At 44.8% G+C, this 16723-nt stretch overlaps 1 protein-coding gene across 1 annotated transcript in view; it reads right to left on the reverse strand.

Annotated features, from left to right (window-relative positions):
• The window catches only part of LOC115478776 (alpha-2-HS-glycoprotein-like), a 32974-nt gene extending 17083 nt beyond the window's left edge, over positions 1-15891 (reverse strand). Inside the window, exons 1-5 of the mRNA XM_030216375.1 lie at positions 15604-15891; positions 8925-9035; positions 5293-5377; positions 1513-1667; positions 426-539 (exon numbers count right to left, since the gene is read on the reverse strand). Of these exons, the coding sequence (XP_030072235.1) occupies positions 426-539; positions 1513-1667; positions 5293-5377; positions 8925-9035; positions 15604-15819 (681 nt within the window). The 5' untranslated portion in view covers positions 15820-15891. The remainder of the gene's footprint in view (positions 1-425; positions 540-1512; positions 1668-5292; positions 5378-8924; positions 9036-15603) is intronic.
• Between the last annotated feature and the right edge of the window lie 832 nt (positions 15892-16723).

Below are 16723 nucleotides of genomic sequence, written 5' to 3' on the forward strand. Positions count from 1 at the left end.
AGGGAATGTTCCTGTAAAAGCCCACAGCTGAGTTTTAGACCTGCATCCGGTGAACCCAGGATGCAGGTGTTAAATGCAATGTCATGGGTCTGATGAGTCAGAAAACAGAATTTTCCAAGTCTGCCTCTTTCAGCAAAGTATGTGGATGACATCGCCAACGGGTCAATGTCTCCGAATAGGTTCGCTTTGTACGCACCATGACAGAAATGAACCTCACTTCTAGCCAGGGGAGGACTGGTATGACCCCCAGGCTCTCAAATTTACTGCGACTGCTCTTTGTAATACCTGTTCGGTGCCAAGAAAAGCTCGGCGTTGGACGTCTCCAACTGTATAACTTTAAGGGCATTTGCTTCAGATGAAACAGGTCCAAAACGTTTCTAAATTTCAATGAAGATCACAGCTACATTCCTATGCCGTATACTTACAGCTGCATCGTCCATCAAAAGAACACAGCTGTCCAATGCAGTCTTAGCTTCCTGTGTAGAGCAATTGGTGGCTGCAATTGCATATTCGATATGCACAGCTGTACCTCGAACCACCTGGAAAAGACAGGGCTCTGTCATTTGTATGTTTTAAAAGGGCAAAAACAGGCACGTGCAGATTATTAATTTGAGCAAGGTTAACGTAGGGTAACAGGGAAAGACTTTTTAAAAATTCTATACTTGATGATCTTCGGGTAAAGCAAAGGTGGATATGGCAAAGAGGCAAATTAAAAAAGGCTGATGGTGAGGGTGAAGATGTCACACTCATGAGGTCTTCCTAAGGACAGTCAGATTTGAAAAAGAAATGACATGATTGACACTGGTTTTATCATTGACATGAATAGTTTCAGAAATACCAATCCATTCATCAAAATCAACTTTTTATTTTCACCAAATGATTTTAAAGGGAAAGGGAAAAGGGACTTGATATACCGCCTTTCTGAGGTTTTTGCAACTACATTCAAAGCGGTTTACATATATTCAGGTACTTATTTTGTACCAGGGGCAATGGAGGGTTAAGTGACTTGCCCAGAGTCACAAGGAGCTGCAGTGGGAATCAAACCCAGTCCCCCAGGATCAAAGTCCACTGCACTAACCACTAGGCTACTCCTCCACTGAACCATAGTTGAAAGGAGGGCAAAACATGAGAAATTTTTACAGTCTTTTTTTCTGCTATGTAGCATATTAACAATGGAAGATGAAGCATACAATCAAGGAATTGACTTGCTTTCTCCTAACTAGTTTTCTCCATCTTATTTATAAAATCTTAAATATCATGTCCCTGACCCATGACCCTTCTGTACAATCACAATTTCAGTGTATTCATTCAACTAACAGTGTTGTACTGCAGCAACAGATTTATTAAAAACTATCAAATCTGTTGACAGGACACTTAAATGTACCTGGCTGGTGTGCTGAGATTTTGTTTGGCTTAAAAACTGTACAGTGACCTTTGTTTTCTTTCCTGGCTAGAATGGTGGCATCCTACCATTTTCCTACCCTTGAAGGAAGGCATCCGTTTGGTACTTACTTGAGTCTGAGCACGGCCAACCTCAAGAAGCTGATAATATTTTTGGTTCTCGGGGCTGTTAAACTGCGAGAGCGAAACTTCAACAGCCTGTAACACTTGAGTATTATTCAGAGGTGCCAATTTTGGACAGCCTACGCAAGCATCTTCAGCTGAATCTAAAACCCAAAGGAAACTTTGTTATAGGGTATCTCAAACAGTAGATCCATTCCTTGTTACTCACTGGCAGGGATACATGCTGATTACCCAGAATGCATGATATTTAATCAGTAGTGTGATCAATTAAACATGCATTCAGGTGTCTTGGATCCATTGTAAGGTGTTTCTTGGGTGTAGTAGCACCTTTGGACCAACAATAAAACGTGCTTTCATTTAATTTAGACCGCTTGCATTAAAAGGCTGCGTTCTGACCCTCTTAAAGCAGTAGCGAGCATGAGCAGTTAAGCATTGTATCGGGTAATGTTTGGCTGAGTCTCCAGAAGAAGCCGTTGCCAAACGGGTCCCCGTCGGGACCTCATACGTCTCAAGACTAAGAGTTTCATGCTATATAGCTAACGGGAAGTAATGACTTTCGTGCTACACAGCAAATGAAATGTAATTCCATTAATTGAAGATTGGACATTTATACCTTGGCTCCATTAGAGCTACTGCTATGCTTCTAAAGCTAAATATTTGGTTTTCCTACACATATATTGATGAACAGCTGAACAGTTAAAAGAATTTTTTATACATACGTTTGATTGTTCAGTAGATGATACAGTGATTATTAAAGTTTTGTTTATTTTTTGGATCTACACTGCATGATTTTTCCTGGGAGGTTTTTCTTGACCCATGATTACTTTTTGACCAATCACATTCAAAACTGGCTATTATCCAAAAAGAGCCTAAATATTGTCAATTCTGGTGGTTATGAGGTCTTTTCCTCCCAATTTTTGAAACCTCATTTTTGAATAATCATTTATGGTCCTGAAAAATCATTCATGGTCCTGTATTTCCACACTGTATGTTATTACATATATACCATTGTTTGGTTTAGATAACTCTATTTTTAAATGGTATTTTGATTCTTTTTTTTTTTTTTTGGGGGGGGGGGGGTTGAGAACCTCTTAAAGCATACACATGCTATAATATCCAGGCAGTATAAGCTTAGCACATCAGCACACACACAGGAAGTCTGTGCTCTTTTCTGAAATTTACTTTATTGACTAAATATGGCTAATTTACTTACAGTTTGTAGATTCTCAGAAGCTTGTTGCACTTAAGGCAAGAGACTTTGTAGTTCTGAATGCTGCAGCAGTAGGTGGAGGTGTAATTTTGAAGAGAAAATGACACCTGGAAATGGTAGACTTGCCAGGTAGATGAAGGTAGTTTCAGAGGTGTGAGGTGCTGAGTTGTGCAGTATTGGTAAGAAGGCAAGTTTACTCCAGGGGAGCAGAGAAGCATGTGATTCTGAGGCAAGATGGAAGCGTCTGAGCTCGCAGAGACAGACGGACCAAGAAGAACATCCACAAGGCCAGAGGGCGAGGTAAAGGGACCAATAGGGACATAGCCTGAGACCCTGACAGAGGAGGTCATAGAGGGTAGTCGTTGATTGGAGAGATAGATCATACCCTTGCTGACCCATCAGAGCAAAGATAGTAGAGATAATCTGATGCACGCCACTACCTTCTCTTACACGAGCACGCAGTTATGGAATGCATTACCTACAGACTTGAAAGCAATCAACGAAACAACTATCTTTCGAAAATCTCTGAAGACATTCTTCTTCAACAAGGCCTACAATGAGAACCTACAGCCTCACTAAGTCACCTCACCAACCCACTCAATTATGAACGCCCACCTTCTATAACTACCCTAACCACTTCTTCAACAAGGCCTACAATGAGAACCTATAGCTTCACTAAGTCACCTCACCAATCCACTCAATCATGAACGCCCACCTTCTATAACTACTCTAACCACTTCTTCAACAAGGCCTACAATGAGAACCTACAGCCTCACTAAGTCACCTCACCAACCCACTCAATTATGAACGCCCACCTTCTATAACTACCCTAACAACTCTCCTCCTTTTTCCCTCTTCCCTTCCTTAATCGCTACACATTACTAACTGTATCTGATATCCTATAATGACAATGTTAACAAAACTATGTAAGCCACATTGAGCCTGCAAATAGGTGGGGGAATGTGGAAATGCAATAAAATAAAAAATGAAAAAAAAATAGTGGCAGGTAGACAAAGGACTCAAGCTCAGTTGAGAGAAAGAGGAGAACTTTGCAGGAGAAAAGACCACTAGTAGTAAAGTTTGTACAGATAAGCAGGAGTGACTGCAGTATGTACGAGACTACTTTACACCAGTGGCATACCAAGGGGGGGGGGGGGCGGTGGGGGCAGTAACCTGTTCCGGGGCAGAGGGAGCATGGAAACCAATGACGCTGACTGGTGCGCGGCACCCCCCCAGCGGCGTGCACCTGGGGGGGGTTCTTTCGCCGGGGTGGGGGGTGTCCCTTCGCCGGGGGGGGGGGGTCACGCTGCATGGGAGGGGGTCACGCTGCACGGGAGGGGGCAGGGCGCATCAGCGATCCGCCCCGGGTGTCAGCGCCCCTCGGAACGCCCACTGCTTTATACACAATGCATTGCTCACATACCATGGCAGCACTAAAAACTAAAGCACTAAACATCTTAAAAAGTGAGAATAGCATTAAAGCATTTAACAACTGTTAATATGTGTTACAGCTAGACCCCTCCACTGGAATAGTGGTGGGCAGAGCCATAGAGCCTAGGCTGCTAAGAAGCACTGACCAGGCCAGAAAATCTGATAATGACTTGCAACTAGGTACTTGCTGAAGCAGGGCCTAGCTGACAAGCCTAATCAGGATCTGGTGTAATTTCCAAATACAGTTTTAAAGTTTAGATGAAGGATTACATGACTTGAATAGCTAAAAGTTAGGTCAAGTAACCGAATTAGAATGGAGTCCTTTTCACAAGATGGATTCATGTCTTAGCATTTGAGGATAGAAAAAGTAAAGTTGTTTATTACAAAGGATGTAGCAAGAGTTGGGAAATAGGTAGAAGGGGGAGATTTGGGCTTCCGATCTAGCTTGTGGTCAGTAAGTGAAGAAAAATAAGATTTGCATACTAAAATATACAGTATTAATGAGTGAAAAGGGTATTTAAGAAGTGTGGATCTGGGAGGAGTTTGGAGAATTCCCCAACTCTACCCAGAGGGCAGAACTACGGTCGGTTAACCTGAGACGTTGATTGATGAGCGTGTCAGATTGATTGAAGTTGCAATTGGGTAAGAATAAAATCAATATTAACACCTATCTCCCTTGTCTGTATCTATTTCTTGGCTACATACTTATTTCTCCTAATACACCTACACAGATAAATTATCCTCTATAATATCCACATAAGCAAGTAAACTCCTACTCATTAACACGTTATGTGGGAGAGCAGATGCTCTTAGATGTCAGGAGTCAGAAGGCAGAGGTCATATTAAAGAGACTTATTTTGAGCCTTCTGGAACCCTCTCTTCACCCCCGTGGACAAGGGTCCAGCGGGGGTCTAGAGAGGGGTAAGTAAAACACAACTAATCACATTTTAGAGCAATACTATAAAGACCAGTAGAAGGCTGCCGGGGACAGACCAAGCAGATCTCCCAAATATGAGAGTGCCTTTGCTTCACTGGGTATTATTTGAGAATAGTGTTGGATTCAGGACACCCCAGCTGATTAGCATAACATGCTAATCACCTTTATTCAAGAGAACAGTTAGCATTACCTGGCTTTGATTTGCAATTCACATTCAGAACACTGAAGTTACCATTAGTCTTTAGCAGTTTTACATCGCAGTCACCTTCGACAGCCTGCAAGCAAAACCACAAAGTGGATTTTATGGTTTGTTAAGGTAAGAAACAGTGAGTGTCATAACAGAATGATCATGAAAGAGCAGATCTTTGAGTGATGTGGTGGTGTAACAGCGTGTTTCATTCTTGTGTTGTATTCTGGGAGTTCTCAACTCAAGGACCACAAACAGGTCTGATTTTCAGGGTACTCAAGCTATGAAAATTAGCCTTGTTTTTATCACCTCTGTATACAGATAAGGGGCTAACAGAGCTTCTAAAATTGGGCATTTGGCAGGGGCATGTTAGGAGCCTATTCTATAAAGGAACATGGATACCAACATTTCTTATAGAATACTTGCACCTAATGCCAGTCATGGAGCTGGTCTAAGTGCGTTCACCTAAGTGCAGGGCTTTTTTTGAAGGGGTACTTGGGGGTACTGAGTACCAGCACCTTTTCCATTGACCCATGGTCAACAAGTTTTAATGAAAGAGCTCAAGCTCTACACACCAATTCTGCCTTGTCATAGATTCTGTGACTGGTTGCAGGGGGCCTGGCTATTGTGGGGTGGGTCCCTCCGTGATCACCCCACCCCTGAAGGGTGGCCTTGCATTTGAGTACCGGCACCTTTTCCATCGTCTGCTAAAATCGACCCACGGTCCCCAAGTTTTAATGAAAGAGCTCAGGCTCTACACACCAATTCTGCCTTGTCATAGATTCTGTGACTGGTTGTAGGGGGCCTGGCTATTATGGGGCGGGTCCCTCAGTGATCACCCCACCCCTGAAGGGTGGCCTAGCATTTGAGTACTGGCACCTTTTCCATCGTCTGCTAAAATCGACCCACGGTCCCCAAGTTTTAATGAAAGAGCTCAGGCTCTACACACCAATTCTGCCTTGTCATAGATTCTGTGACTGGTTGCAGGGGGCCTGGCTATTGTGGGGTGGGTCCCTCCATGATCACCCCACCCTTGAAGGGTGGCCTCGCATTTGAGTACCAGCACCTTTTCCATTGTCTGCTAAAATCGACCCATGGTCCCCAAGTTTTAATGAAAGAGCTCAGGCTCTACACACCAATTCTGCCTTGTCATAGATTCTGTGACTGGTTGCAGGGGGCCTGGCTATTGTGGGGTGGGTCCCTCAGTGATCACCCCACCCCTGAAGGTTGGCCTCGCATTTGAGTACCGGCACCTTTTCCATCATCTGCTAAAATCGACCCACAGTCCCCAAGTTTTAATGAAAGAGCTCAGGCTCTACACACCAATTCTGCCTTGTCATAGATTCTGTGACTGGCTGCAGGGGACCTGGCTATTGTGGGGCTATTTGCTCTAGTTCATCCCTCAAACAAGTGTCTTTTCCTCTGAAATCTTTTATAAGACTTCCTTAAGCAACATCACTTCCAGTTTGTTAACTGGCTGTGCCTCTCTATGCAGAGAGGTCTCCCTCTGCCCTCCTTTCCCCCCTAAAACAGAATAGTAGAGAGCAATTTAATATTCAGAAATTGGGCTGCAGAGGATTCGTATTTATACAAAGTAGCAGTGAGGGTTTATGACATTTGGGCTCTAGAGGCATGTGACAAAAGTGTAGAAAACAGAATCTGGGATTATCATTTTAATGTTCTGGTTTTCAACTTCCAATTCTATCGTAACTGGCCTACTAGGGTTACGGCACCATGAGTCTTCTTCTGCAGTTATTCTTGGCTTTCTTCCCCCCCCTCCCCCCCCCCCTCCCCAGATGTCTTATATCGGCAGCTTCTGAGAGGAATATTGTGTACTTTGGATTCCGGTACAAGTTCATCCCTGATGGAGCCATTAAGGGGGGAATTTATCAAAGTGTGGTAAAAAGCGATCTTTTACCGCACTTTAATTTCTTGCAGGATTCAGCATCTTCTAGTATCTCAGTCCACAGGTTGCTGAATCTCATTTTATAAGAATAGCGTTGTTTGCGAGCCAGCTCACAAGCAGCAATCTTCCAGCAGCCTGATGCAACCGGGCCAGGAAAGCAGGGTCCCCCCTGGCTTATAGGCCCCCCACCTGAAGCCCATGCCCACCCTCCATTCTTCACCCCTCAAACGGTCCAAGCCCCCCCCCCCTACACACACACACTCCCTTTCCCCCACCCTCCACTTCCCAGATAGCCCTCAACCCCCTCAGTGGGTTACCTTTTCACCACTGGTGGTGTGGGTGACTTAAAGCCCTAACGCAGCTTGATAACTTTCTAATTAAGGGGCCTAGTTATCGATGTTGACTAGCCGTGTGATGCATTATTTTACTACCAACTTATGCTATTTTCGCACAGGTCCATTTTATGCAAAGAGACCTGGCTACTAATAATTGGGGTTAAAAGTACAATAATAACATGTTTTAATGATAGCCCATGTTGATAACTATGACCCGCTGTGCAATAGCAAGGCTCCCCTTCCCCCCCAAGGATAATGAATGCTGCTATCATGGTGTCCCTAGATTTGAACAGCCCAGGAAGCTGAATCCAGTTTCAGGAACTGAACTCAGGTGGTCCCTCACATGGCTTTACATAAGTACATAAGTATTGCCATACTGGGAAAGACCAAAGGTCCATCGAGACCAGCATCCTGTTTCCAACAGTGGCCAAGCTAGGTCACAAATACCCAGCAAGATCCCCAAAATGTACAAAAGATTCTATACTGCTTATCCCAGAAATAGTGGATTTTCCCCAAGTCCATTCAATAACGGTCTATGGACTTTTCCTTTAGGAAGCCTTCCAAACCTTTTTTAAACTCCGCTAAGCTAACCGCTTTTACCACATTCTCTGGCAACGAATTCCAGAGTTTAATTACACGTTGAGTGAAGAAACATTTTCTCCCATTCGTTTTAAATTTACTACATTGTAGCTTCATCGCATGCCCCCTAGTCCTAGTATTTTTGGAAAGTGTGAACAGACGCTTCACATCTACCCGTTCAACTCCACTCATTATTTTATAGACCTCTATCACATCTCCCCTCAGCCGCCTTTTCTCCAAGCTGAAGAGCCCTAGCCGCTTTAGCTTTTTCCTCATAGGGAAGTCGTCCCATCCCCTTTATCATTTTCGTCGCCCTTCTCTGCACCTTTTCTAATTCCACTGGCTTACCAAGCGATAGTACATGGAGGAAGACTTTAGACCAATTCTGTCCTGACGCATTCTGCTATCTGCAGCACTGATTTCAATGGGTAAAATCACATGGCTTTAGGACGCAAGGTCAAAACTAAATCTGACCAAAACATCTGACTCCTGGAATTGGATAACTTCATAGCTCTGAGTATATTTTTTTTTTAAAGAAAAATATAGCAATTGTTTCAAGAAAACACTACAGCAATTCTATAAACTGGTGCCTCAAGGGACATGCTTAGTGCCAGTTCTTGAATGGCTTCGGGGAAGGCCTAAGCCTTTATAGGATGCTAGTGCGAAACCACATTGGTGACATGCCCACGCTCCGCTCCCATGTACGCTCCCCGACAGCTACATTTTATCGGCTGTCCATTTTCCAGACTTCATGCGAGTACTGTGTGTCCGTCTGCTACTTTTGAAGAAGAACAGATAGGATTTCAAAAACTTACATGATCAATCTTTGATCTCACTGGGCAGGTTTCAACGGCTGCAGGACTGGTTACATGGCATTTGGTTTCCAGCAGCTCAAGTTCTAACTTATACACCTCTCCTAATGGGCTCTGAAAAGCAAAACCACAAAAAATTAACTTTTCAAAATACGATACTAACCTTCTGTTTGCGATCTGTACAAAGAAATGGCCTGATGTTCAAACTGATGTAACCGGACAGGAGGGTCTCCTGCCTGGTTCAATCCACAAGATAATACAACATAATACAAGATAATACACGGAGAATCTCCGAACTATATGATAAATCTGGTCGACCTTCCAGCAAGAAACATATCTGTATCCTCACGAAAGTGCCTCAATCTGCACTACCCCCAGCTGTAAAGGTCTCAAGTACAAAACTTATTATGGATCCAATTTCTCCTTCCTGGGCAGCCGTCTATGGAACGCTCTCCCTAGACCCATCCAAGCAATCCATGACCACCTACCATTCAGAAAAGCACTAAAAACCTATCTATTCAAGCAAGCCTACCCAAAAGACCCAGATTAATCTCTTGAACCCATCTACCTTACATATACAAGAGAAAATGACATTGACCCAGACTCTATCTCCCACCTTACCCTCCTCTCTCTATCACCTGTCTCTACCCACCTTACCCTCCTCTCTCTATCACCTGTCTCTACCTACCTACCCATCCATTTACTACCCATCCATCCTTCTATTATGTTATACTTAATTTCCTACTTTACATAACAAAATTCTGTGTTACCTATTACTATGTAAGCCGCATTGAGCCTGCTTTTAGTGGGAAAGTGCGGGATACAAATATAATAAATAAATAAATAAATTTCACTGAGCAGGTCAGGAGGAGATATTCAGAAGAACTTAACTACACGGTGCCACTGAACATTCCCTCTGAATGCCATGGCACTCTCTGGTCAGTACCAGGTGGTCTGGTGGCAGATTTGGGATGCAGTCCAAAGTCATGCCGGCATGCTGGGGTATAGCTATCTTTGAGCTGGCCTGGTAAATTGCTCAGGGCTGCCCAGTAGTATAGGCCAGCTGAAGTTGAACCCTCCACCCTGCAGATCTGGCATCCCTCCCTTCCTCTGCCCCCCCCCCTCGCATGAGTCCAGCATCTCTCCAGCCCCCTCTGTATCTGTACTCCAAACACACAGTGGGTCACTGGTAGAGGCAGCACTGAAAACAGGCTGCCTCCGGCCAGTCCCACCGGGACTTTTCTGCTGTGCCCGGCCTCTCTGAGGTAATTTTCTTTGGGAAGGACATGGCACAGGAAAGGCCCTGACAGGGCCAGCTGGAGACAGCTTATTTTCAGTGCTGCTTCTGCTGGTAATCTGCTGCACGTTTGGAGTACAGGAGCTGGGGGGGAGCTGGAGAGACGCTAGTGGAGAGAAGGCAGAGAGAGAGAGACTGGACCAATGAAGTAGTGGGGGTCAGGGAGATGCAGGAGGAGGAAGGGAAGAGAAGAGAAGCTGGGCATGTGGAGGGACAGGGAGACAGAGGACAGATGCTGGGCATGGAGGAAGCATAGGGACAGAGACACAGAAGGACAATGCTGGACACAAGGGGAGGGATAGGGACACAGAGGGGAGATGCTGAATATGGATGGAGGATAGAGACACTGAGGGGCCCTTTTTACCAATCTGTGGCAAAAGGGGGCCTGTGCTGGCGTCGGTGCATGTTTTTCACGTGCACCGAGGCTCCCTTTTAATACAGTGGGTAAAAGGGAAGTCTCTCTTTCCTGCAGGAAATAGCCGTGCGGCAAGTAAAGCACTTGCCGCATGGCCATTTCGGAAGGGAGCCCTTTCCGCCACCCATTGAGGTGCCGATATGGGCTCCCATGCTAACCTAGCCAGGCAGACTCTGATGCTATAAAAATTAATCTTTGTAGCGCTGGATATGATGGCGTGCTAGGGGTCTGCAGCGGTAGCCCGGCAGTACTTCCTGTTTAGCGAGCAATAAGCCGACATTGGGCTTACCGCCACTTAGTAAAAGGGGCCCTGAAAGAACAGGTGCTGAACATGGGGGGAACATAGAGACAGGGACACAGAGGGGAGATGCTGGACAGGATGGATAAGTCTCAGAGAAAAGATGAATAGTGGACATAGAAAGAGAAGAAATGTAAAAAGGACAGGAAACTCTGGAAAGAGAATTAAGAAAAAAAACAGAGACAAGCAGAAAAAAGACACTGAGATCAAAACAATGCTCAGACAACAAAGGTAGAATAAAGATTTTTTTTTTTCAAATCAGAGGTACACACTTCCCAAAACTGACATATTTTACATTTCATTTTCTATTTCTTGTACTATGACAGGTTTTCTATATAGGTCTGGAATGTGTTTGCTTCACCCTCCCCCCCCCTCCCCCCCGTCCCCACTGTCTGTGTTATAGGGGGCCTATCTTAATTTTTCCACCCAGGGCCCATTCAGTCCTCCTAGCTATGCCAGTGGCCCACATAACTAACCAGACAAGTAGGACCACCTAAACGGAAGTCCTAACGTCGCCTGGTTAGCTATCCATATACAGCACTGAATATTGGCAATACCTGCATAACTTCTGGGCACCGTCAAAGACGGACATTCAGTGTTGATGCCCACATAGGGTCCAGCAATGAGTATCTGAGTCCAATTTAGCTGGCAATAGTCAGTGTTAAAAAAAAAAAACAACCACTGACACACATGGGTCCTAATATGACCTTTTCAAAAATTCATATATATATATATTAGTAACATAGTAACATAGTAGATGACGGCAGAAAAAGACCTGCATGGTCCATCCAGTCTGCCCAACAAGATAAACTCATGTGCCACTTTTTGTGTATACCTTACCTTGATTTGTACCTGTCTTTTTCAGGGCACAGACTGTATAAGTCTGCCTAGCACTATCCCCGCCCCCCAACCACCAGCCATGCCTCCCACCACCGGCTCTGGCACAGACCATATAAGTCTGCCCAGCACTATCTCCGCCTCCCATTACCGGCTCTGCTACTCAATCTCGGCTAAGCTCCTGAGGATCCATTCCTTCTGAACAGGATTCCTTTATGTTTATCCCACGCATGTTTGAATTCCGTTACTGTTTTCGTTTCCACCACCTCCCGCGGGAGGGTATTCCAAGCATCCTCTACTCTTTCCGTGAAAAAATACTTCCTGACATTTTTCTTGAGTCTGCCCCCCTTCAATCTCATTTCACGTCCTCTCGTTCTACTGCCTTCGCATCTCCGGAAAAGGTTCGTTTGCGGATTAATACCTTTCAAATATTTGAACGTCTGTATCATATCACCCCTGTTTCTCCTTTCTTCCAGAGTATACATGTTCAGGTCAACAAGTCTCTCCTCATATATAATAGACATCAAAGCATTTTAGAAAAAGTTTGAATTACATCATGTTACCTGTTACATTATATTAGTACAACATGTGCCCTGATCGTGACTGAATTGATAGGGATGGGCTGGAGTGTAAATTTTAAGGGGCTTCGATGTTAGCTTCAGAACAGTGCTGGGTAGACTTCTATGGTCTGTGCCCTGAGAAAGGCAAGGGCAAGCCAAACTTGGGTATACATATAAAGTATCTTGTTGGGCAGACTGGATGGACCGTACAGGTCTTTATCTGCCGTCATTTACTATATTACTATGTTACTCTTTGGGGTTCTACATGGAATGTTGCTACTAATTGGGATTCCGGAATCTTGTAACTCTTTAGAATTCCAGAATCTTCAGAACTTTTAGTACAAGAACAGTGCTGGGCAGACTTCTACGGTCTGTGCCCTGAGAAAGGCAAGGACAAATCAAACTCGGGTATAAAGTATCACATACCATGTAAAATGAATTTATCTTGTTGGGCAGACTGGATGGACCGTTCAGGTCTTTATCTGCTGTCATTTACTATGTTTCTCTTTGGGGTTCTACATGGAATGTTGCTACTAATTGGGATTCCGGAATCTTGTAACTCTTTAGGATTCCAGAATCTTCAGAACTTTTAGTACAAGAAGAGTGCTGGGCAGACTTCTACGGTCTGTGCCCTGAGAAAGTCAAGGACAAATCAAACTCGGGTATAAAGTATCACATACCATGTAAAATGAATTTATCTTGTTGGGCAGACTGGATGGACCGTTCAGGTCTTTATCTGCCGTCATTTACTATGTTACTATGTTTTACTATGTTACATTTAAAAAAAATTAAAACAGTGCATAACTTACTTAGGGGTCCTTTGACTAAGGTGCACTAACCGATTTAACACATGCTAACACTTAGAATGCGTTAAATGCAACAAACCCCATTTTATCCCTATGGGCTTCTTAGCATTTAGCTCGGACTAATCGTTAGCCCTTGCTAAATTTGTTCCTGCACCTTAGTAAAAGGATTCCTTATTTTGGTAGAACGTTTTTGCCTACAAATTCTATTCACCTTGAAGCCATTCTGTCTTGCTGCACCCTACGCCTGGAATAAACTTCCTGAGCCCCTACGTCTTGCCCAGGGCCGTGCTAACCCGGTAAGCGGGGTAAGCACGGCAGGGGGGCGCCGCATGTTCAAGGGCGCCGCCGCCGCCGCCACCGCCTGCCGAGTCAGTGCTGTGTTTAATAAAATTAAAAAACACATTACAAACCTCTCTCGCGTTGGCGCCTATATGCGCATGCGCTGCTGGCTCGCTCTGGCTTCTGCCTTCCCGTGCGCTGCGTCGTTCATCTGTTTAGGCTGTTAGCACCGCCCCAGCGTGACGCACGGCGTGACGTCATCGCGCCTGGAGCCTCGCAGGCAGTCCGACTCCGAAGGACGACGACGACGACGACGCGTTGAGTGCACTGACTGCTGAGAGAGGAGAGCCGGCGCCACTGCTGGATTACTGGATGATTAGCTGCTGCCTGCTCCTGCAGCGCTCCGCAAGTCTGCCGCATCGGCATTCATTTTGTTTTGATAGTCTGCAGGGGGGGGGGCGCCAACTGATAGGCTGCAGGGGGGCGCCAGAGACCCTAGGCACGGCCCTGGTCTTGCCCCATCCTTGGCCACCTTTAAATCTAGACTGAAAGCCCACCTCTTTAACATTGCTTTTGACTCTTAACCACTTGTAACCACTCGCCTCCACCTACCCTCCTCTCTTCCTTCCCGTTCACATTAATTGATTTGATTTGCTTACTTTATTTATTTTTTGTCTATTAGATTGTAAGCTCTTTGAGCAGGGACTGTCTTTCTTCTATGTTTGTGCAGCGCTGCGTATGCCTTGTAGCGCTATAGAAATGCTAAATAGTAGTAGTAGTAGTAGTGTAACTATCCTGCTCATTAATGCCACGCAAAAAAATACATTGTGGTTTTCTTTGCAAGGTAAATGATTTTAGACTACTTTTTATTTCAGGGAAATCCATATAAAATCTTCATTGAATACCAAGAATCCAGTTTGCATAATGCATTCTGTGAAGTGTCTTTCTCATAAATTATCACCCAAAATTAAGAAATGTTTTTCATTACTCTTATCTATATGTTAACCATCTCCCTGACTTCATGTACAACTTTCTTGAAATTAGTTCCCTTATTCTCTTACTCTCTTACCTATCTATATATTCCATCTTTGCTTATACCTTACACTGTCAATTAAAATGTTCTATTACGTATTGTGTTGACATTGTAATTAGTCTACTGTGCCATACTTTGTATTGTTATTTAAATATTTTTACTGCTGTAATTGTCTATTGCTCATGTTTGATTTATTGTTACTGTACATCACCTTGACTGAATTCCTTCAAAAAGGCGGTAAATAAATCCTAATAAATCAATAAATTAATTAAAGAAGTATGACACACTTATGAGTATACTCCTAGGTGCGTACAGTTAATCATAAAAGGATACTTTATAAGAACCAGACTAACGGGGTATTTTACTAAAGTGCAAAAACGTTTTTAGCTGGCGCTAAACGCTGAGACACCCATTATATTCCTACTAGTAAAAAAGGCCCGTTTCTGACAGAAATGAAACGGGTGCTAGCAAGGTTTTCCTCGGCTCTCCTGCAGCCACCCTTGGCCAGCGACCTTCCTCTCCCCCTGCGTCCACTGCAGCCACCCATGTCCAGCGAACCTTCTCTCTCCCCTGCTCCCTCTCCTGCCACCCATGTCCAGCGGCCCCCTGCCCCCCCTGCAGCCACCCATGTCCAGCGACCCTCCTCTCTCCCCTGCCCCCCATCCAGCCACCCATGTCCCTCCTCTGGAGATGGATCAGCTGTGAGGCATGTTTTTTTTCCCCCGGGTTCTGAAGTTGACCTCATAATGGCTACGGTGATGTCAGCCTGATCTATGGAGCCTAGCAGACCAACTCGGAATGAGCCACGGTCCCAGGCAGCAAGTCAGAACGTTGGAGGTGAGAATTATTATATAGGATGGGCATCTCAGCATTTAGTGCCATCTTGATTTTTAATGCAAGCTAAAAACGCTAGTGCACCTTAGTCAAAGACCCCCCTAAGGAAGGGGGAGTTATCAAATTGGTCTACCGTTAAGATGGACTATTTTACCACGTCGTGCTATTTTAGTACAGGGTACCATCATATGCAATGAGACCCTGTGCTAAAATTGCACCGGTTAGTGGTAAAATAACCTTGTCTTAATGGTAGCCCACATTGATAACTTCTCCCCTAAGCTTGTACTCTCAATGTTCATGACATGATATTAAGTAGGACTTACCTGGGTGGTTTTGGCATCTTCAATTTGATTTAAGGCAAATTTGTATCCGTGGCTATGCTTTCCGTTGATATAGTTCAGGGCTTGGTTAGCTGCTTCTTCAACTTCTGGAGCACTGCAGTCCAGTGGCTGGTAGAGTGTCTTCTGGCTAGTTGGCAAAGCTTTGCAGCTTAAGAGTTGTACAAAAAGCAGCCAAATTGGAACAATAAAAGACTTCATGGCACCCCAGGTTCAGTAATCACCTCCAGAAGCGTCTGAGGGTCAGCTGTAGAAAGGCAGGCTGCAAAAATCTACAAGAAGCAGTGTTTTTTATACACAGAATTCTGCAAAAAGGCAGAAAAAGACTATTTGTTCTGCCCCCATGTATCTGCGAACAGTGAACCACAAAAGTAAATAGTTAAGAAATCGATGTGCATTTTTCTTTCTGCCAAGGTAAATTTGATTATGCTGGACATTGCAATTTCTACTCACATAGGAAGAAACCAGCAATAAACCAGACAGAGAAATTCCACAAGAAAGCTAACCGGCTTATTTTCGAAAGAGAAAGACGCCCATATTTCGACCCAAATCGGGAGATGGGCGCCTTTCTCCTGTGGGCGCCCAAATCGGTATAATCGAAAGCCGATTTTGGGCGCCTCCAACTGCAGTCTGTCGCGGGAACCAACTAAGTTGACGGGGGGGTGTCAGAGGCGTGGTGAAGGCGGGACTGGGGCGTGTTTATCGGCCGAGGAGAGATGGGCGCGCTCGGACGATAATGGAAAGAAGAAGGGCGGCAGAAGCAAGAATTTGGATCACTTTTTTTGGACCCTTTTTTTTCACAAACAAGTCCCCAAAAAGTGCCCCAACTGTCCAGATGACCACTGGAGGGAATCGGGGATGACCTCCCCTGACTCCCCCAGTGGTTACTAACACCCCCCTCCCCCCCCCACACCAGAAAAAAAGAACTTTAAAAAACTTTTTTTTTCCAGCCTGTATGCCAGCCTCAAATGTCATACCCAGCTCCATCACAGCAGTATGCAGGTCCCTGGAGCAGTTGTTAGTAGGTGCAGTGCACTTCGGCAAGGTGGACCTAGGCCCATCCCCCCCAACCTGTTACACTTGTGCTGCTAAATGGGAGCACTAC

Source organism: Microcaecilia unicolor, chromosome 10, assembly GCF_901765095.1.
Source record: "Microcaecilia unicolor chromosome 10, aMicUni1.1, whole genome shotgun sequence".
Taxonomy (NCBI): Eukaryota; Metazoa; Chordata; class Amphibia; order Gymnophiona; family Siphonopidae; genus Microcaecilia; species Microcaecilia unicolor.